General features: G+C 40.7%; 2 protein-coding genes across 2 annotated transcripts in view; one reads left to right on the forward strand and one right to left on the reverse strand.

Annotated features, from left to right (window-relative positions):
• Positions 1-41: 41 nt before the first annotated feature.
• On the reverse strand, positions 42-2272 carry fmc1 (formation of mitochondrial complex V assembly factor 1 homolog). Its single transcript, XM_034142301.1, has 2 exons — positions 2084-2272; positions 42-472 (listed from the first exon to the last, which is right to left on the reverse strand). The coding sequence occupies exons 1-2, from the start codon at positions 2210-2212 to the stop codon at positions 269-271; spliced, it is 333 nt and encodes a 110-aa protein (XP_033998192.1). The 5' UTR covers positions 2213-2272; the 3' UTR covers positions 42-268.
• Positions 2273-17663: 15391 nt separating this feature from the next.
• Positions 17664-22498, forward strand: part of LOC117493653 (glutamate receptor ionotropic, NMDA 2B) — a 192757-nt gene continuing 187922 nt past the window's right edge. The window contains 1 exon segment of the mRNA XM_034144307.1: positions 17664-17758. Coding sequence (XP_034000198.1) covers positions 17732-17758 — 27 coding nt within the window. The 5' untranslated portion in view covers positions 17664-17731.

Below are 22498 nucleotides of genomic sequence, written 5' to 3' on the forward strand. Positions count from 1 at the left end.
GACAAAAGCAGGCGTGAACAAGAAGTAGAGTACAGTATTTGTAAAACTAAACAGATTTTTTAATCATAGCATATTTCACAGTTGCTTCAAATACTCAAATGTTACTCAAATTGGTAGAACAATACAACAGGAATAAGTGAAATGGCCTCAAAGCAGTCCATGATGGCACAGTCTGCCATCCAAACAGTTATCCCTTTACAGATTACTTTTCATGTGGTGATTTGCAAACGACCAAAGCTGAGATCTCAAGGATTTTCTCCCGCTGTCCTCACTTCTCCCAGCCTTTCCCCCCCGGCTGTGTGGGCAGCCTGAGCCCCACCATGGCAGCTGCTGACTCCTGGCTGCATTCGCCCTTCCCGTGGTACATTTTGTGCAGAGCCAGGTGAGTCCTGGTGGAGCCGAGCAGACACAGGTAGGTGTTGGAGTCGTGGTGCGCCTCCTGCTGGGCCCGGCAGTACCTTTCACCTGTTATCTGTGAGAGGAGGAGGGGGGGGAGGAGGGGGGGGAGGAGGGGGGGGAGGGGGGGGGGGGGAAGAGAAGGGAAATGTTAGTTATGATCAAATGAAGATGGTAGCATAAATAGAAACATACAGAGGTTTGCAATAGAGTGGTGTGGGAATGAGTCATTAAACCTGGGAATGAGTTGGCATTTTAGCACCTCCGGTTCCCCGTCTTGAATCAATGGTTTTCTGAATGTGTTTTTGGTAAGAGGCCTCAAATAAGGTCTGTTTACACAAGCTTAAGACATACAATCCCCCACTGGTGAACATTTGAAGCTTGTACGTGTCATAAAAACAGTGGTTTCTAACAAGTGTCTAAATGAGACGACTTAACATCATCACGCCGAACATTAGCCGCCTTTAGCTTAGCGGAGGTGACATGGGTGAGCCTATAGGATGTTATTAGTTCGGCCTGTACCACTCTATAGAGAAAATGAAATCAAGGTTATGTAGAAAAAGCCATAAGGTCTAGCTGGTGGGCAACATGGAGTTTGCATGTCTCCAGACTATGTAACATAAACTAACGCGCCTATATACATCGCACGCTCTCCTGCGTTTTCTTCCTTCATCAACCATACATTGACAGTGAGCATTGGGTGACAGGCCCTATAGACATTAACATACACATTAAAATGCCTGGGGGTGTTTTAGGGGCTTGGACAAATACAGAGTGACAAGCAAGAGTTGCTCCAAGCTATTTTGCTCCAGTGACTGAACATGTTTTCGACCAGCCTGGTGAGACATGGTCTGCCAAGCATTAATAATACAAGCTTTAAGCCAATATATGCTAAAAAAACACACCAACATTTAATATGAAATAGCAGCTCGACTGTGTTTTGGGTGAGAACAGAAAACCAAGTGGGAGGCCAAACACTAAGATAGCATGAGGACAGATTAGTTAATTGGAGAGTAGTTCTACTTCTACATATGAATTACAATTAATACATATATAGTTCAATTAATTATTGTAATTGCAATGTGGTCATGCAAGAAGGACTAAACAAATCCATTGCTAATAACTGATAAAAGCGTTTTAACAAGGATCTATTTAACCCCGCGGATTAACACAACATCCTTGATAACCAAAAATATAACTTAATGATTTATATGAAATATAATTTAGTGTATTGCTGTTCAAATGTAAAGTATAAACACGTAAATAAACTACAATAATTGACACAATGAATGGCTTATTAATCCTATGTAAAAGGCTGCACTCTGGTGCGTAGGAACTCATTTATTAAGCTTAATAACTATCAGGAAGTTTTATCACCTGTGTATTCATACTGAGCTATGCTAATGCTAGTTAGCTGCTAGCTAATGTTAGCATGTCCTACAGTAACCTTGTGGTGAACTGTCAACTGTCAAATATGATTTAAAAAGGCAATAACAAAGCCCCACAATCATATTCAGTTTAATATGCTCTATTCGTACTATTGTGCACTATTAAACGCCATTATATAATTTAAAACTAGCACGTAAAACAGTGATTACAGAGTTATCAGGTTAGCTCACGTTAGCCATGCTGTTTTGGGATGACAGTTTGCTAACTTTAGCTTAAACGCAATTGGTGTGAAACTCGCCTTATTCTTACGGAACTGGTCCATGACATAGTTGTAAGCCAGAGACTTATTATAGGTCGGTCCTATGCTGGCACGCAGTTCTTTTAGTATTCCTCTGCACACTCGTAACGCTGGTGCCATCGCTGCCATCTTTACACCGTGTTGTTATTGTGTTTTATTGTGAAGCCAGGCACACTCAATCAAACGCAGAGCAACCGATCTAACTACCTTACACCGTCCACGTGGCGGCGATATGTCCCACTAATAAATCCACGAAGACTCAAATTATGCTTCTTCCCCAACAAACATGTTCCTGCCCTATTTCTAAGGTAACGTGAATTGAATGGACTCAAAACTGTTCTGTAAGTTAATGTGGAAATGTGCAGGTATTTATCTTGTGTGTATTTGTAATCCTACAGTTTTACCATCTCTCTAACTGTTGTAAAAAGTGTTTAAAGTTACCCTACTTTAGCTGTGGCTGAACTGATAGATCAACAGGTGCTAAAGTATGTAGGACTATTAGATTGAAAGATTCAAAGGCTTTATTTTCATATGCACAATAGCTATAGCATGGTTTTTGGCAATGAACATTTTCATTTCCTGGCTCCTTCTACAATGAACATATAATATACTTTAAAAAAAGACTATATTGTGCATCAGACAATAGTGCAGTCTATGTATAGGAAAATATATATATATATAAAAAGAACAAGGTAAAACTGAATGCTAAATGAAATACTGTATAGTAGAATGAATACTGTGTACTGTAATAACATATGTGGATAGAGAAATTAACATGTAAACTCATGAAATTACATTGATAAATAATCAGAATTAATCCTGGGTTTTGTGACAATTGCACCATTTAAGAATGTAATAATAAAATAATTTGAATAAACAATCTATACACACACAAGAAGTTAAAGTAAGAATGTAAAAAAACAAACAATACAAATAATATAAAAGTATTAGTATGCACATTTTAAAACATGAATTGAATTGTTACTTCAGCACCATAACTGTCCAGGAGTTCGTCTTTATTATACATTTTTTATTGTATATTCTAATTCAGGTTCACAGATGTTGTCTACATCTCTGAAAAAGGTCATGCAGAGATGGTTTATTGGGTCCAGGAACCACGTGGTGTCGTATCCAAATCAGCCAAAAACAGAGGAAATCTGCAACGACTGTCCTCGGTCACACTCAAAGCCTCCCTGACATGGATTCCTGCTTATATTGTAAGGTAATTTCTTAATGTGCTTATTCTTAAGTAAGATTTCTGAGGTACCTTTGCCTAAGTATCTTCTTTACTGTCAATTTATGCTTCTACGCCAATTCAAAAAAAGTTTTAAATATTATGTTTTGTTATCAATAAGATTTGCCAACAGTTTACTTCTAACAGATCATTTTCAATTTCAATTTTACTTACGAATCTGAATACTTCACGGTTCAAATAGTGGGTGTTTCTCAATGTTGAGGAAGGATGCTCCAGAGCCACTATTTCAAGGATGCTACGTCATCGAGTCCCGCCGCAGGACTGTTCCAATGTCCAGCATGCTTTGAATTCTACCGAGGCCGGCGTCCTTCGTTGCGGGACATTTCGAGGCTGCACGTGTGTATCCACCGCGGTCTTAAAATCCCCACAATGCTTTGCGCACGGACCAATTTCCAATTGTCCACAGTACTGAATGTATGTAAGTATGTAAGTCGCTTTGGATAAAAGCGTCTAACAAATGACATGTAATGTAATGTAATTTAAGGCGGGGCCTCGCATATGACGCACACCTGCACACCTGCACACCTGTTAGCCTGTTCCACAATTCTTCGTTTTCCGAGGCTAGGAAGGATTCTTGCCTCGCTTCTGAAGGACCTGACTCGGAGGGACATGTCCTACCAAGGAAGCGTCTTCGACATTGAGAAACACCCACTGATCAGCCTGCGCTCTTCACTCATCCTGACACACGCCACCTGCCATTGTAAATACAATTGGGCTTGAGTTTGATTGCGAGCTAAGTGTCTGATTAACGGGTCGGCGGAGGAGAAAAGGGCACTGAGATTTGTTATCAGATTTTCTTCCAGGATCCGTCAGCATCTCTCTGTCTCTTTCCTCCCTTTACTATAAATAACAACTTTAAAGGGGCCATATTCTGCTCATTTCAGGTTCATATCAGTATATAGTGTCTCTACTTTAAAGAGTCCTCTCCTGCTGATGTTCAGGTGTATATCAGTATGTAGTGTCTCTACTTTAAAGAGTCCTCTCCTGCTGATGTTCAGGTGTATATCAGTATGTAGTGTCTCTACTTTAAAGAGTCCTCTCCTGCTGATGTTCAGGTGTATATCAGTATGTAGTGTCTCTACTTTAAAGAGTCCTCTCCTGCTGATGTTCAGGTGTATATCAGTATGTAGTGTCTCTACTTTAAAGAGTCCTCTCCTGCTGATGTTCAGGTGTATATCAGTATGTAGTGTCTCTACTTTAAAGAGTCCTCTCCTGCTGATGTTCAGGTGTATATCAGTATGTAGTGTCTCTACTTTAAAGAGTCCTCTCCTGCTGATGTTCAGGTGTATATCAGTATGTAGTGTCTCTACTTTAAAGAGTCCTCTCCTGCTGATGTTCAGGTGTAGGGTCACCTCTTTTCACCCTCTGTCTGAAACCAGAGCCCAGTCTGCTCTGATTGGTTAGCTGGCCGGCTCTGTTGTGATTGGTCAACCGCTTAGAGATGTCCCGCCCCTTAGCCTATCACGTACAATGTGTTGGAGCGCTAGCCAATAGAAGCTCAAGTGCAGACCATTTACTTGCACACACACCTATATAATATAACACACTACAGGAAAGATGAGACCACAATAAGCAGAATAGGGCCTCTTTATCATCGATACAAACCAAACTAATCATGCAGTATAGCGTGATCTGTGGCATTCAATTCAGAAATAACAATGAATGCAGTGTACCTCTCTCTCTCTTTTGAGTATATCCCTCTATATATCCTTTTATATTGCAGTAAATACAGTCATGCGTTCCCTGGCTTTCCTTATGGCCGAAACAGGAACACACATGTATCTAATGTGGAGAAACTCTGCAGTCTTTACCAATTTCTTTCTTTTTGATCAATGTGTGTTTTTCACCTCCTATCTCTCCGTGAGCTGCTTTTGATTTGGACACTCGAGCGCGGCCATCTGTCACCATGGCAACACTGAGTTTAGCTGAGGGCAAAATGCAGAGGAGAGGAACCGTCTGCTTTCCCAACACCGCAGACGTTGTGAACCCAAATTCCTTCTTAACGTCTGATTTGAAAGCACAGAGAGTGTGAAGCATTGACAGTCGCAGGGGTTCGTCACACACTGATGATAAACACACACTTTGTATTTGAGTTATTTAGTATTCTGTAGGTGGATTTCAGTGATATCTGAGTGACGCTGCAGAGACGAGGGCATAACACGGGTTGGTTATTGATTGGTTATGTCCCATTTAGCTGGGAAACTGTAGGTAATTTAACTATAATTATGCAAAGGTGGATGGTTACCTCTTAACCATACAGTCTATGCTCTTAACTCATACTTTTAAGCTTAGATGTCTGAATGGAAACATCAATTTAATGCAAATGTATTGGTGATTTGATGGCGATTATGGCATGAAACAGCTTTTTGTCAGGTTATGGATTAGGGCTGCAACTACTTCCATTATTGATTAATGTATGGATTATTCTCTGGATAAGTCGATTGAATCGTGTTATAAAATGACAGAAAATAGTAAAACATGTCCATCCTAGTGTCTCAAATCTAAGGTCATGGATTTAAATTGCTTTTTCAGTCAAAAAAACCAAAGACGTTTTGTTTAATACCGTTTGTTGACGATCGTGCCGGGAAATGTAGCTTTCTGTCAGGTTATGGATCAGTCCGGTAACTAACGAATACTTGCAATATTGTTTAATATGATGATTATGTTTTATTATTATGTTTAATTGCGTTATAAAGTGTCCGAAAAAAGTAAAACATGTCCATCCTTGTTTCTCAAATCTAAGATAATGGCTTTAAATGTCTTGTTTCTTTTCGAAGATATGAACTTTAATGTAATATTCAACTTATATCCATACCTGAGAGGCAGGGAAATCACTTTTACAGATGAGTTAATTACCGAAATAGTAATAGGCAATTATTTTTCACTTGTTGCTGCTATCTTTTATGACCACAGACCCATTTATTTGGTTAATCCTATCTTTCCTATTTCTACATCAAAAGTGACATCGTAGTTTATGTTGGTTCTTTAGAGGCTGATTGAGTAATGTTTTTTAAGTATGGCAACCAAATACTATAGGGTATTATATTATAAATCAGATTTTAATTGGATTTGAAACAGAGAAAAGCAGGAAATCTCCACATTTTAGTGTGTAATTCTTTCTGCATGAAACTAGCGCTGTGGCTTTGTCCTTACTTTAACGAAGTGTCGGAAGATGTTCAGACTTCATGCCATTACATCACAAATCATGTCATAAGTAAGTAGTGTTGTGGCGATCCAGTACTCACAACATAAGAATGAAACAGAGAGGAATCAATGAAACACAAACACAGAAATAGTTGAGATTAATCATTATACACCAAACAACAATGGGGAAACATTACCTTGCTTCAACAGCAACCAATCGCAGAAATGCTCCCACGAACACAAGAAAACACAGGGCGAATATAGGTTTCCTAAATGACACACGAACATGTTCCCTAAACATGTTTAACGCGCACACATTGTCAGGTCTCCTAAACTTGGACATGTTCCAGATGTCGAAAGGTCATCATCTCATGACTTCTTTAGGAGTTTTGCAGGATATGAATTATCCAATTAACAAACTATATATACGTCTGCACATGAACGCACATACATTTCTTCCATTAACTAACACTTAACTGTATTATATCTAAATGTAGCCTCTTTTGCATTTCCTCTGAGCTCGGCGTCAGCTCACTTAACGTAATAATTAGCAAAGAGACGATTCTATTGAAACTGTAACTTAATAACACACCTAGTTACTATGACTAGGTCCAAGACTGATATAACAGTCGTGTTTTTAATTATCATTGACAACACGACACACACACACACACACTATATCCCCATCATCAGAGCCTGTGTATTGATGACTGTAGGGGGAGCCAGCCTCTTATCAGTTTCACACACCGGCGTGTTCCTCGACATGTGTTGCACTCCCTCCTCCTCTTCCTCTTCCTCTCTCACACTCTTTCAATGAATACTAATGCAGCGCCCTCCTCCCATCTTTTTTCGCAGGGATGGGCGGGAGAGAGAGAGAGAGAAAGAGAGAGAGGGGGGCTCAGTATCCTTCCTCATGAGGCAGGCAGCGCTTCACTACAGCAGCAGCAGAAAGGTCTTTTTGTATCTCCTCTTCCTCACACACCCCTGCTGCAACAATGTCTAACCTGTGTGAGTCAGACCAGAGTTGAGGAGAAAAAGGGACTGCTCTTATCTTTTTTTCTTTTTTGGTGTGTGTCAATCTGGATGGGAAGTGCTTTTTGGGAGGAGAGACAGAAGAAAGGCAGCCGGGGAAGGGGACCAACTGGCACTCGCCAATCCCCCCTTCCACACTCAGACTGGAGACGACGGAGGCCACTGGAGTATTTGCTTTTATCTTTCGTTTTTTGTTCTTCTTTTTCCTCATCGCGCTCCTGGGAGGTGCTTTGCCTTTTCATTTGCTCGCTCTCTCCGTCCTCTGTCTCCTGATCTATTTCGCCATTTACCTGGTCAACAATTTCTTCTATTTATGAGCCAGACAAGGAGGGAGAGAGAAAAAGAGAAAGAGGAGGGGGACTTTTTCATTTTTTTATTTGTATTTTCTCCCCTTTTTATTTATTCCATTCAGTCTCCCCTTCCCGTGTCCATCGCTCTCACTGCCTTTGCAACCCACGCTCCCTCCTCCCTCCCCCCCCTCCCCCCCTCCACTCGCTGTCCACCCGTAACTTTGTCTACTTCTCTGGCTCCCCCACTGTTTTAATTTCCTCCCATTTAAGGACATTAATTTCAATTTATTCACTTTTGTACCTTTTCTTATTTCCTATTTCCCCCTCCTCTTTTTTCCTCCCACCTTCCTCCTATGCATCTTTTTGGGGCGCTTCTTTATTCTAACCATAGGTAGGTCTATTTAGTGTCTGTCTCTGTTCCTTTCTGTGTATTGTCACACACACACACACACACACACACACACACACACACACACACACACACACACACACACACACACACACACACACACACACACACACACGCACACGCACGCACACGGCCTACAATCTGTGGTGTAACCATGGCTCCCCCCCTCCCATCAGCTGGTGCCTTGCCTCATGCCATGTCATCTTCACGTCACCCCGCTGCATACATTTATCTGTGTTTCCTGACTTGTCTCTCATGTTCTCAACACACCAAGTGACTCATCAAGCAGACACCTTCTCCAGCCGCCATCACGGGAACACACTTCATGTCTGTGAGGACTTTAAATGTCTTGTTTTTCGTCACTCCAAAACCCAAAGATATCCAGTTTGAAATGACAGAAAATCAGCACATCTCCACACTTGAGGGACTGAAAATGCCATTCTTTGCATGACAAATGTGCTTTTAATCATAAATACATTAACAAAATAACCTGGGTTGTATTCGTGGTCATCGATAAGAAAGACAAGAGTGTATTTTTGAGCTTTTTTGAAGGATATAGCCTCCTATTTTGTATATTTCTAAACCAACGTTCCTGCCAAAAAGTGACATGTTTGTGACTGCCTCATTTCTGTGTTGTTGCAAAAAGTCTTCCATTAAAAACGTGTGAAACAACCCCCTTTTTTTAAATACACACCGTCCTCCACACATGTGTCCTTTTGTTTGCCATCTTGCTGCTAAAACACATCTGAATTTGGGGAAGAAAAGCACATTGATATGAAACCGAGGTGCGCTTCAGTTCCCTCGCCTCGCCAGGTGAGGTCAAAGTGAGGAAAGGCCAAATTGTTAAAAAAGCACATTTTGTAATCCAGCGCTCGTCCGATTTCTGTCATCTGTGTTTTTACACTTCCTCCCCTCTTTTCCTCCCTCCCTCCCTCCCTCCCTCCCTGTCTCCTCTCCTTCCAAACTGACTCTCATTCCCACAGACAGACACACACAAGCACTCAAAGAGAATGGACTAGACAAAAAGAAAACCTGGCTTCATCATCCAAAGGATTTTTCCCCGTTTGTTTCCCCCCCCCCCGTTCACCTTATTCTTTCACCTTTTTTCACACTTCTTAATCTAATTTAATTTCACTTTCCACATCATTCTTTCCCATCCTTTCACCCCCCCCTCTCTGTATCCACTTATTGATTTATTTCTCATGTTTCATCCGTGGTGTCAAACATGTCTTCACCTCTCACACGTCATTGACTTGCTTTGCATTATTTTGTGTGACGTAATTTGAGCAATTCCTCACCTCGACTACTACTTCTATTTATCCAAATAGTGTGCAGGAATCATTTTTGCATTTACGAAAGATAGGCTGGCTGTAAAGTGATAATCTGGTGTGTGTGTGTGTGTGTGTGTGTGTGTGTGTGTGTGGGGTGTGTGAGAGGCATTAGACAGATGCAAACACAACTCATTCCCTTGTTCATCTCCTTCTCTTTTTAAACACATTTCTTTACCCTAAAGGAGATTTAACGCCTCTCCGCTTCATTACACGAAGATAATGACAAGTGGGACTTTTTGAGCGACTCTGGACACAGCAGCTTTCCCGTGGAATTACCCTTTAAATCCTGGATTTGATTGAAAAAGACAAAAATAATTAACATTTAGTAAAACTGTCCTAAATTCTGGACCCTTTTTTTTCTAATGGACTGAAGCTGATTTCCATTTCCGACCATTGAATCTTAATGGGATTTGACTAACGCGGATTAAAGACTCGAGCAACATCTTTGTCTATGAGTTGCTGTAATAGATACGATCCGTACAATTTCTCCGGCCTACAAAATCCGTTAGTTAATATTCGTATTATTAAGGGGTTAAATCGGTGAGTACGGCGCTTTAAATCCACACATGCTATTGCTGTTGCATGTTTTGGATGATTAATGGATGTAGATTTCACTATAGTATTCTTTTATATAATTAATACACTATCTCTGCATGTGTGTGTGTGTGTAATGGACGAGGGTTAGGTGGAATATAAATGGTGGATTATCAGTAATTTCCCTCAGACTTCATAATTTATTCTTTTGTATTTTTTATACAATACATTTTATTCATTAAAATATTCCCATCCATCCTTCTTCTGGACTTATTAGCCACACTCCACCTGACAGAGCAGCCACTTCTGCCTATCAAATCATCTGCTCAGTACTGCTCCACGCTCTTAATTAAAGCTGAGGAGTGTGTGTGTCTGTGTGTCTGTGTGAGGAATATATAGGCAGATCAATAAGGTAATCTGCATAAAGAGACAGACTGCATTGCCCTTTTCTCAATGCAATTATATTTATCTTTCAAAGAAACACAAAGTGCTTCACAGCGGGAGAATATCTTTTAGTGTTGAAAAGAAATCTTAGAGGCTGTGTGGCTGCAGCAAAACGCCACTCAGCCCACTCTCTCCACACACACACACACACACACACACACACACACACACACACACACACACACACACACATTCTCTCTACACACACACACTCACATACTCTGTCCATCTATCCATCATAGGTGCATCGACGATTGACCCCTTTTCTCTGATTAACTTTCCCATCATTTGGCTGACAGCACTCTGGATTTATACAGTGTGTGTGTGTGTGGTGTGTGTGTGTGTGTGTCACTGCACAGTCAAGGTTACAGGCTCCGTACCTGTGAAACCCACCTGGGACCTGCTCCCTTAACCCGGGACCATTACCCATTCTGCTCGGCACACATGTGACCCCTGTAGTGGATCTACAGATGGGCACTTAAGCTCAGGCAGTGTGTCAGAGCTGTCAAAAGCTGCCTGCTGCAAAATGGACGTCTGCCTCTGACACACGGCTGTGTTTTACTGTAACCGTCACAAGGACAGTACGGTCTTTATGAAGAGGAGACACTGGCTTTGTGATGTAATGTTCTTGATAATGGGGTAGGGGGAGGCAGAAGCAAAACTGGCGTTGATGGGATGGTTTTGTTCCATTTTAGCTGGAAATCTGTAGTTGTTTGACTTTAGTTATGCAAAGGTGGATGGTTTATTTTTAGCCAATCCTTTGAGTGTTTAGAAATATCTATTGGGTGTGAATATATTGGAGATTTGTTGGCGATCATTGTGGGAAACATAGCTCTTTGTCAAGTTTTGGATTAGGGCTACAACTGTTACTTCCATGATCGATTCATCTGTTGATCATTTTCTAGATTAATTGATTTCATTTGCATTGTAAAATGTAGAATAGATGGTTAGGTTTTAACCAATCCTTTGAGTGTCCAAATGAAACATCAAATGTATGCATTCGTTGGCGATTATGGCGGGGAACACGTTTTTTTTAGAAGGTTTTGGATTAGGGCTGCAACTATTACTTCAATTATCGATCAATCCGCCAATTTTTCGATTTCTTTTGTCTAGATCAATCCATTTAATCGCACTATAAAATGTCTGGAAACAAACAACTTGTAACCATCACTTTGATGCAATTATATGAGGAACTTAATGTACAATGTAATATTCTTGACTGTAGTAGAGGGATGCAGAAGCAGAACTGGTGTTGATGTTGGTTTTGTCTCATTCTGCTGGAAAACTGTAGTTGATTTGACGATAGTGATGCAAAGGTTGACCAGTCCTAGGAGAGTCCGAAAGAACCGATTGGAAACTTCACTTTGATGCATTCGTTGGCGATTATGGCGGGAAGCGCAGTTCTCTGTAAGGTTTTGGATTAGTGCTGCAACTATTACTTCCACTATCAGTTTAGAAACATCCCTTTGATACAAATACGGTGGTTATTTGTTGGTGAAAAACATCGATTTGTCAGTTTTTGGATTGGGGTTGAAAGTTACGATCACCTCCATTAACGATTAATCGGCCGATTCTCTAGAGAAATCGATTTGATCGCGTTGTAAAATGTCTGAAAGTAGATGGTTTTAACCGATCTTTTGAGTGTCAAAATGAACAGTATGGAAACCTCACCTTGATGGAAGAACTGCACAGAGGTGTTCTGTTGGTGACGATGGAGGAAAACATAGCCATACATTGTAAGGTTTTGGATTTCCATTACCGATTAATCTGCAGATTATTTTCTAGATGAATCCATTTAATCGTGTTATAATGTCAGAAAATGGGTGTTTTTAAGTCTTAACCAATCTTTTGGGTGTCTACACAGTTTAGAAAACTCACTTTGATGCAATTTTAATGGTGATTTGTTGGCGAGTTCGGAGAGAAACATCGTTTTTTGGTCAGGTCATGCGTTTGGCCATTACTTCCATTATTATAGATAAATTGATAAATTGATTAAATGAATTATAAATATCAGAAATAGATGGTTAAATTGAAATTGATCTTTTAGTTGTCTAAACAATTTAGAAATTACATTTTTATGCAAATAAAAGAATGGTGATTTGTTGGCGATTATGGGTGGAATCGTAGGCTTTTGTCATGTTATGGATTGGGGTCTGCAGCTAACAATTCATGTTTTCTAGATACGTTGATTTAATTGTGTTATATATAATCTAAATAGTGAAACATGTCCATCCCAGTTTCTTAAGTCCAAGGTGATGACTTAAAATGTCTTATTTTGTGAGTCAATAACCAGAAAGTATTGATTTTATTTAAACGAGAGAGGCTTCAAACGTTTTCATTGCCATTTTTGCATGATAAAATTACTTTTAAAGTATTAATACATTGGCAAATAAGCAATAAGTGATTCTTTTTCTATTATGTAGTTGACCATTAGTTTCTACTCTACTAATTTATGAGAAAAACAAGATTGTTTTTTGACCTTTTTCCAGGAAAGTAGCATCCTATTCCTGGTATTTCTAAACGAACGTTCCTGCCAAAAGTGACACGGTAGTTAACGTTTGTTCTTTAGTATAATATCCTAATTCTGAATGAATAATGTTGGTGTAAGCATGGCCACCACATTTTATTGGTGACCGGGGGGGCACGAGCACATATTTCAAGCCTGCTGTCAATTTTTAGTGTCTGATGCCAGAGGCTTACGTGGAAAAAGGAGCCTGCCAAAAGTCTCCAAACAGAGCTTAAGAGATTTCTCAGGCACCGTGTTTGCAGTCGTCATTGATAAACAGGCCAGGAGAGGAGACAGCAGGGTATAAGGAGATTCATAATCCCATCCCCTCTTCCTACGGATTCTCTCTCCGTCTTTCCTTCCTCCGAATGCGCTACACCTAATGAGACGACAATACGACTCCTGTGTCTGCCTCTGAGCGTCGGAGTTAATGAAACCGGCAATATTAGATATCTTATCTTCAAGTAACTTCCACTGTAGGGATCGCTGTGTTTTTAAAGCAACGTCAAACAACGAAATCATGTAAAAATCATTGGAGTTAGGGGTTAAAACTAGTGCTGTCAATCGATTCAGAAAAATTAGTTGCTAGTATTTACGTGTATTAGAGATAAAGTAAATACACGTGTGGTGATGTGATAAAGAAAGGCATGACAAATTCTTACGGAAATCAGAGGGTTTTCTAACATGATTTGGGAATGATTGGCATGAAGTCGGACACATTTTCGACATCGACAAACCAGCTGTAAAAGAGAGACGCTCTGATTGCCCTCTGTATAATGTAGGCTAAACATATGGTCGAAGTAGTATCTGTAAAGTGATTGCCCTCTGTTTAATATGTGAGTTACACAGGGAATATTCTCTGCCGCTATCATATTGCAACCATTATCAGTTATCTGTTGGTTATCTCCCACTCTTAAGGAACTGACGCGTGGTTTGCCAAAATGCCTTTCCTCCGTTTCGCCCGTGTTGTAGTGACGCTTCTTACTGATATCCAGCGGTCAGTAAACACATGTAGCTTGTGCCGATTTCTCCGCTTTCTTTGCCTTTTCACTGCCATCAATTCATGGTAAACTTAGGTGTTGGTATTGCCATAGCAACTTTAGGTCAAGGTTGGTAATGTGATGAATTTGCGTACTTTTTTTTTTAACGTTTCCAGATTAATCACGAGGGTTCACATTGTGCGTATCTCCATGTCCATCATGTTGTTAAATCGGTCCGCAGAGCATCATATGTGACTTTCTGCAAAGTGCGCGTCTGAATCCTGTTCGACCAATAGAGAGCGAGCTATGTGGGGCGACTTAAAAAAAAAAGAAGTACATCTCGATTTCATTGGCAGCACATTCACTTGAAGCGAGTGGAATATGGGTCATGATCTGATATAAAAAGGGCTTCTCAATAATTCATCGGAGCTGATTAAGAGGACTTGTATCGACGGAGACACTGTCCATGAGAAGATGTGGAAGTGTGTACAGGAAAGCAACATTTAGCACCCTTTGTGGGATTAGTGGAAGCTAAGAAATCCTGGGGCTGCTTTGATGTTTTAATCTACTGTACGTTCACCTCTTCTGTTTCGTGAAGGGTTGCAAAAAACACGTGACAAATCCGTGATTACTGCGTGTGTGTACATGTTGTGCAATTTGCGCGAGGGCCCATCAATCTATTAAATATGAAAAGTACAATCTGTTACCCCGCAGAGATTCCTTTATTATTCATCGACATATTTCAATTAATCATTAATTTACCTAAGTATGGCTCTTCAATCCACACCCTCATATGGACTCTGTGTGGGGTTCATAGCGTCTGTATAATCTGGATTAATAAAAGCTATTTATTATTCTTCTGATCTAATACGTGCTGTAGTTGGGCGGTTTTCGGGGGGGATGAAGGCAGAGACAATTTAGTACTACAGCAAATTTGGGAGGAAATGTATTATTTATAACACTGGGCTGGATTCTCCTCTATCCTCGCTCACACACACAGTTCACTAAAGAGAGATGTGAGATGCATTTAAACAAATTAATGAGGCGTTGTTTTTACAGAGTAGGAATCAGAGGTGTAAATTAACTAAGTTCAGTCTCTCAAAATTGTACTTCAGTATTTCCATTTTATGCTAGTTTGTACTTCTACTCCTCTACAGTTCAGAGGTACTTTGACTCCACTACATGTATTTAATACCTTTAGTTACTTTACAGATGTGGATGAATGATGTGAAATCTAATCAAGTGTTAAATCAGACTTTAGTTCCACCTGGAGTAAATCCACAAGCTACCCTGCAGTATACAAAGTCATTCAAACTAGCTGCACCTTTACCAGCTTTGAGAACACTTTCATGATCAATCATTATAAAACATATCATATATATTATTCTGAAATGGACCAATCTGCACAATGACTACTTTTACTGTCGCTACTTTCACTATATTTTGATGAGAATACTTTTCTACTTTTACTTGAGGAACATTTTGAATGCAGGACTTTTACTGTAACAGAGTATTCCTACACTCTGGTACTTCTACTTTTACTCAAGTACAAGGTCTGAGTACTTCTACTTCTACTGTAGTACAAGATCTGAGTACTTATACTTTTAATCTAGTACAAGATCTGAGTACTTCTACTTTTACTGAAGTACAAGATCTGAGTACTTCTACTTTTACTCAAGTACAAGATCTGAGTACTTCTACTTTTACTCAAATACAAGATCTGAGTACTTCTACTTTTACTCAAGTACAAGATCTGAGTACTTCTACTTTTACTCAAATACAAGATCTGAGTACTTCTACTTTTACTCAAGTACAAGATCTGAGTACTTCTACTTTTACTCAAGTACAAGATCTGAGTACTTCTCCTTTTACTCAAGATCTGAGTACTTCTCCTTTTACTCAAGATCTGAGTACTTCTCCTTTTACTCAAGATCTGAGTACTTCTCCTTTTACTCAAGATCTGAGTACTTCTCCTTTTACTCAAGATCTGAGTACTTCTCCTTTTACTCAAGATCTGAGTACTTCTCCCACCTCTGGCAGAAATAGCTTTATTCAGATTGAGTTAGGCGTTTGAAATTCACCTCATTGAATCATTATTCATTCTGAGGGGGCAGGTCAGAGGTTGCAGAGAGCATTATGGTTTTTATTAGAGTCTAACTGACTGTGACCCGTGTCTAACCCTCCGTCCTCCATCTTCTGCTTTTCCAATAACAGACTGGCGGACGTCGGAAAAACAAGCGACGCCAAACGTCTCTTCGGAGGAGCGAAGGGGAGAACCCAAGTGAAGCTGCTCCTGTGGAGTACAATTACCTCCAAATTGCTGCTTTACCCTCTTGACCCCTCGAGGATTTTACCTAAAACTGCTGTGAGTTTCCTCCCCTCCCAGTGCCAACTCTTTGTTCCCAATCAACTGAAAGGATTAGGATGTGGAGGAGAGATTAAAACGCTCATGGACATCTGAATTTGCTTCAACAAACCCCAAAAGCCAAATAGAGTGATGCAGTGACGACGTATGTTTGTAGCCAGACAGGAATTTAGCATCGCATGGTTCCCTTGACCAAAAGCTAATTGGATTTTTTCCATTGCCGAAAATAAGATCTGTGACAAGCAAACGTTTATACTTACACTTTTTTTTCGGCAGGATAATCCCCCCATATCAACACCACTTTACTTTATGAAGCTGAAATGCAATCACCAGAAGCAAAAAGCTAACGTTAGGCTATAAAGGAACTGCATCACGGTCACATGACTTCACGTCACCACCGCTAAGTTAGCTAATGATTGGCGTGATGACGTTTAGTCGTCTCAGTAAGACACTTGTTAGTAACCACCCTTATTTATGACACATACAGTAGAACCTTCAGAGGTTTACCAGTGGGTTATTAACTGAGGTATATTATGTCGTAGAATACATCTGAGAAATCTCGTAAGCTTGTGTTACCTCCAAACCTCAGTTCAGGCTTCTAACTACACACAAAACCAGAACTGATTCCTGATTCCTACACCACCCTATCACGATTTCATTCATTAATCATGGACACCTTATTAAAGCCTTTACATCAAGAATAAATCTGAGAAACGTTGACTTCAAGACGAACAAATCTAACCACACACATTCAAAAACAGTGGACTTTAAGACTAGGGGCCCCGGAAATGCAAACTCATTTCTGGGTTTTAGAGCTCATTCCTGCTTCACTGTCTTAGGTATCCTTTTAAAGAGGTATCATTCATTAAACATGGACACCTTATGTAGGGCATTAAACCAAAAACAAATCTGAAAAATGTTGACTTCAGGACTACCGAATCAACCAAAAACGCATATAAAACCATTGACTTTGAGAAAAGGCAACCGGAAGTGCTAAAATGCTGACTCATTTCTGGGTTTAATGACTCATTCCTGCACCTCTCTATTTGGTATCTTGATAATGAGGTGTCATTTATTAATCAAGGAAACCATCTATCTTATGAAATGTTGCAAAAAACCCGTCTTGCTGGATGGACATCTGGAAGTTTCAGCAAGAGTCTTCTGGGTTTCCTTGTGCTTCGAGCCTTTTAAAAAGAACAATTGCAAACTTTTCTGCTCATATTTTCTGCATCTTGCAATCAATATTTATGTTGTTTTTCTGTTTCTCTCTGGTTCAGTTCAGCCTCCCTCAGTCTGAGGCTATGAGAGGGAGAGAGGAGTCCCAGGCCGCACCATCATGCTACTTCTGAGACGCCGGGATGAGACTTTGGCTGGCAAAACACAAGGTAAGACATTGTTGATGCATGAGGCATCTCCACAGCTGTTTTTATTTAAGTTTCCTCGCCTCGTCCCTGCAGAGCGCCGCTGAAAGCATCCCGTCTTATCTCACCTGCGTGTGTTTTCCGCCTCCCTAAGTGCGAGCCTTTCCTTAAAAGCTCGGTGATGGATGGTGTAAAACTTCCAAAGGCTTTTCTTTGCTCTGTATCTCACGCCAGGCTTGCTTAAGGGTCAGGATAATGGTTCAAGGTGGAGCCTACAGATGAACGCTTCAATCCCGGGGGTTTTTTAGCGCAGTGTGCACTTTGATCAGAGGCATCAGTGGACGTTCAACCCCGACCCCATCGACTATCGGCTTCATTTGCATGGCTCTACAGGCATTGATCAGGCAATTAAAGGATTTGTAGAATGAGATTTTTGTGGTGGAAGTGTGTGACCGCTTGTGTTTGTTCTCGATTCAACCGTACGAAGGCGGAGAGAGAGAGAGAGAGAGAGAGAGAGACGGTACGTTTTGTGTGATAAGATAAAAGAAGACATAACTCTCTTCTCTGTCCCAGGACAAAATTAAACAGTGTAAAATGTATTCGCCACAAGGGCCCATGAGGGGCCATTATCATATCAGCAGATTCCATCTTTTCCTCGTAAATTCATCTCCTCGGTGCTCAGCTTTTTTTGCCTTTTTTAATTGCTACTACAACCTTTCTTCCTCTTCCTCGTCCCCCTCTTTTCATCCCATGCACTATTAACAACGGTGGAAATACTACTCCGATACTATACTTAAGTATAAGTGGAAATACCAAATTGAAAATATAAGCTGTTTCAAGTAAAAGTCCTGAATAGAAATCGTGCTTCAGTAGAAGAACAGAAGTATCAAAAGTCCTCAGTGTGCATAATGGCTCTTTTCACAGTAATATATTATTACAGAATATTAACCTGTTTTGTCACCAACAAATACTGGTTATATATGTTGTAGCTTGTCCATTTAAAGTCAATGTACTTACAATTTACTTTTAAAATACTGTGTAGATTTGCAGTACAGTACTGCATATTTTCATATATCATGTCTCTTAACACTTTCGGGACACCTATTTATGTATAAAAGTGGATTCAGCATAATAGCAGACCTTTTAAAACTGGACAAAAAGCATGATAGTGGAACTTCTGTCTCTTGTTTTTCAGAGTAAAAGTCATTTTAGTGGCTAGTGTATTTCAAAATAAAAGTCTTGAATATGATTTTCCTCTCAGTCTGAAATGTAAGTTGCTTTGGATAAAGAGTACCTGTTATAGTCACCTAAATAACATGTCAGTACAAGGACCTCAAACATGTAGTATTTGAGTAAATGTAATTCCACCTCTAAATAATCAGGCTGACATTAAGGGACATTTAGAGACTTGGTGCAATTTTGTCTGCAGTGAAATTGACAAATGAATAAAAACGTATCTCATCGCAGAATCAGCTAATCATTTTTCTTTCATTGAGAAAAGTGTGTTCTTGTGTTTGTGTTTCCTCTGGGATGCACTGGTTGCTGTGCACTGTACGAACGCTGCCATCACACAGCCTCTCCTCACTGTGACTCCGATCCAGAGGCAGAGCGGCTCCGTAATGAAACCCTCGGCCCTCCGTCTGCAGCGGAAAGTCACACGGCTCATGCTGACTCTGCACATCGCTGTACTATTGCCTCGCGTCATAAAACATTACCATATAGATGAATTAAACGGCGGTGGTGGTGAATCTCATTAACCGCCATACCTTCTTTGAAAAAACTCGTATTAGTCTGCCTATTATGCAAGTATTACATAATCTGTTTAGGAATGAATAATAGTTCAAATATATTAAATTAACAATGTGGTTTTTTTCTAAAAGCGTTATCTCCAGGCCTCGCGTGCCGAACCTAAATGGGATTTTGGCCGTCATTACATCACAGACACTCAGCGACATTGATTAAGTGCAGCGTGGCTCATTTTTCAATCCAATTAACAACAGACTGTTATTTAGACGCCATGTCATCAATTATACCCAATGCACAGAACTGACTATCCCCTCTGTGATGGGTGAGATAAAGTACGGTCACATCACCTCTCTCCTTCCTGCTGAAAGTCATTAATGGAGGATTTCTGTATTGATGTGTAACAGTGAGCCAAATGAGCACCTCTTGGGTATTTGTCTTCCTCCTCCTCTGGTGTTGCATTCTAACCCCAAAGCAAATTCCTTGTATGTGTAAATGTACCTGGCAATAAACTTGATTTATTTTGACTTAAATGTTCAAAAAGCTCTTCATTTTTTCTCATAATGCACACCTCTTTTCACCCTCTGTCTGAAACCAGAGCCCAGTCTGCTCTGATTGGTTAGCTGGCCGCCTCTTTGTCTATCACATACAATGTATAGGAGCGCTAGCCAATAGAAGCACAAGTGTTACAGGATGATGTCCAGTGGCGGACTGGCCATCGGGACGAATGGGACGAACGGGACGAATCCCGATGGGCCGGTACTGAAGTGGGCCGGTCGGACGATGTGGGCCGGTCGGATAAGTCACTAGCTGACAATTTACTAGCGGTATTTACTTGCGGTACCGAGGTGGGCCCGTGGTACCGAAGTGGGCCGGTCGAGAGTCCCGGGTTGATTTTTAGTCCCAGTCCGCCCCTGGTGATGTCACTATGTTACAGAAGTAAACAGAGGAGTCCAATGGAGGCGTTTCAGGCACTACACACAGGATGGGAAAAGCGCAGAAGTCATAATAGGTTTAAGATGGATAGGTTGTTTTTTTTGGCTTATTTTGGGAGAAAATTCTTAAATGGCACCATTGTACATTTCGATGCCTTTTTATAGAAATAGAAAATAGGTCTTTTTTTTCTGTTTTCCTCGAACTGTTTCTCTAAATTAGAGCAAATTCAAGAGGGTGTGTTAGGGTGTTCTGATGTTATGTGAACACATCTTGTTACTCACCATAACTCATAGTTCATATTGTACACACAGACAGTTCATTTCTGAAATAGGGCTATTGATATTGAGACAGGCAGAGTAAGTGTTTGTTTCTGGGTAGTGGAGGATAGAGAGAGTGCAGCAGTGAGTTTTTTAAGCTTGACTTCTTGTCTGTAGGCATATCTCATTAATTCAGTAACTCATTCTTATTCAAAGAAACTTTTCAGGCGCAGCGAACTCGCCCCGGCACGTTTTCTCTCTGTAATGAATCCCAATCATATTGTTGCACCTCGGCTTCCCTGATGTTCAATTATCTCGTAATTGAATAAACTTGTACCGTGCCGCAGCGGGGTGAGTGTAAGTCTCCGGCAGGTCATTTATCTCACAGTATCATTTGATATTAATTGAATCTGGACAGGGAGATCACGTGTCGTATCAGGCTTGACCTGGAAAAACACGGCTAAGATCTGTGCGGTGGCATCGATCGGGGTTCAAAACAGCGGATCAATACAGCCTCACTCATCCTCGTGTGCAGCAGCTGAGCACTAACATAAGTCACCTGGAAAAGAGCCCGCAGATCCACTCATTAGCTGCAGAGCTGCACTCCCAACATTTGCTTTGGTAACATCTGTTATTTTCTGGCTCGTCGTCGGATGCTGCTGTGCCGAGGCTTCAGGTGCCGTCTGTGTTTGGGCTCCAGTTGTTGGGTAGATATAACACCAAAGTCCATCAACAGGAATTTTGGTTTAAAGAGTCCTCTCCTGCTGATGTTCAGGTGTATATCAGTATGTAGTGTCTCTACTTTAAAGAGTTCTCTCCTGCTGATGTTCAGGTGTATATCAGTATGTAGTGTCTCTACTTTAAAGAGTCCTCTCCTGCTGATGTTCAGGTGTATATCAGTATGTAGTGTCTCTACTTTAAAGAGTCCTCTCCTGCTGATGTTCAGGTGTATATCAGTATGTAGTGTCTCTACTTTAAAGAGTCCTCTCCTGCTGATGTTCAGGTGTATATCAGTATGTAGTGTCTCTACTTTAAAGAGTCCTCTCCTGCTGATGTTCAGGTGTTTATCAGTATGTAGTGTCTCTACTTTAAAGAGTCCTCTCCTGCTGATGTTCAGGTGTATATCAGTATGTAGTGTCTCTACTTTAAAGAGTCCTCTCCTGCTGATGTTCAGGTGTTTATCAGTATGTAGTGTCTCTACTTTAAAGAGTCCTCTCCTGCTGATGTTCAGGTGTATATCAGTATGTAGTGTCTCTACTTTAAAGAGTCCTCTCCTGCTGATGTTCAGGTGTATATCAGTATGTAGTGTCTCTACTGGGACATGTCTCCATGCTTTAATGTTCAAAGAGCTCTTTACTTTTCTCATACTGCCTGTGCTGCAGCACCTCTTTTCACCCTCTGTCTGAAACCAGAGCCCAGTCTGCTCTGATTGGTTAGCTGGCCGGCTCTGTTGTGATTGGCAAAACATTTCCCGCCCCTTAGCCTATCACGTACAATGTGTTGGAGCGCTAGCCAATAGAAGTTTGAGTGTCACATAGTGATGTCACTATGTTTTGGAAGTAAACAAAGGATCCCAATGGAGTAGGGATGTTAAGATTCACCGATTCACATCGGTGCACCGGCATAAACGTTCAAGATGCGAGTGCACCGGTTGAAAGAGTGCACATCGGCTACAGTTTAGGGTTGAACTCGCGATGCATCGATTGTAGCGTCTTTGCATCGGTAAAAAACCGATTCATTCATATAATATCCTCTCATCCTGTCAGCACTCAGCAGAGACGATCTTTGATCTTTGCTTCGCCACTACGGAGGCCGAGAGTCTCAGTTA

This window comes from Trematomus bernacchii, unplaced genomic scaffold (assembly GCF_902827165.1).
Source record: "Trematomus bernacchii unplaced genomic scaffold, fTreBer1.1, whole genome shotgun sequence".
Taxonomy (NCBI): domain Eukaryota; kingdom Metazoa; phylum Chordata; class Actinopteri; order Perciformes; family Nototheniidae; genus Trematomus; species Trematomus bernacchii.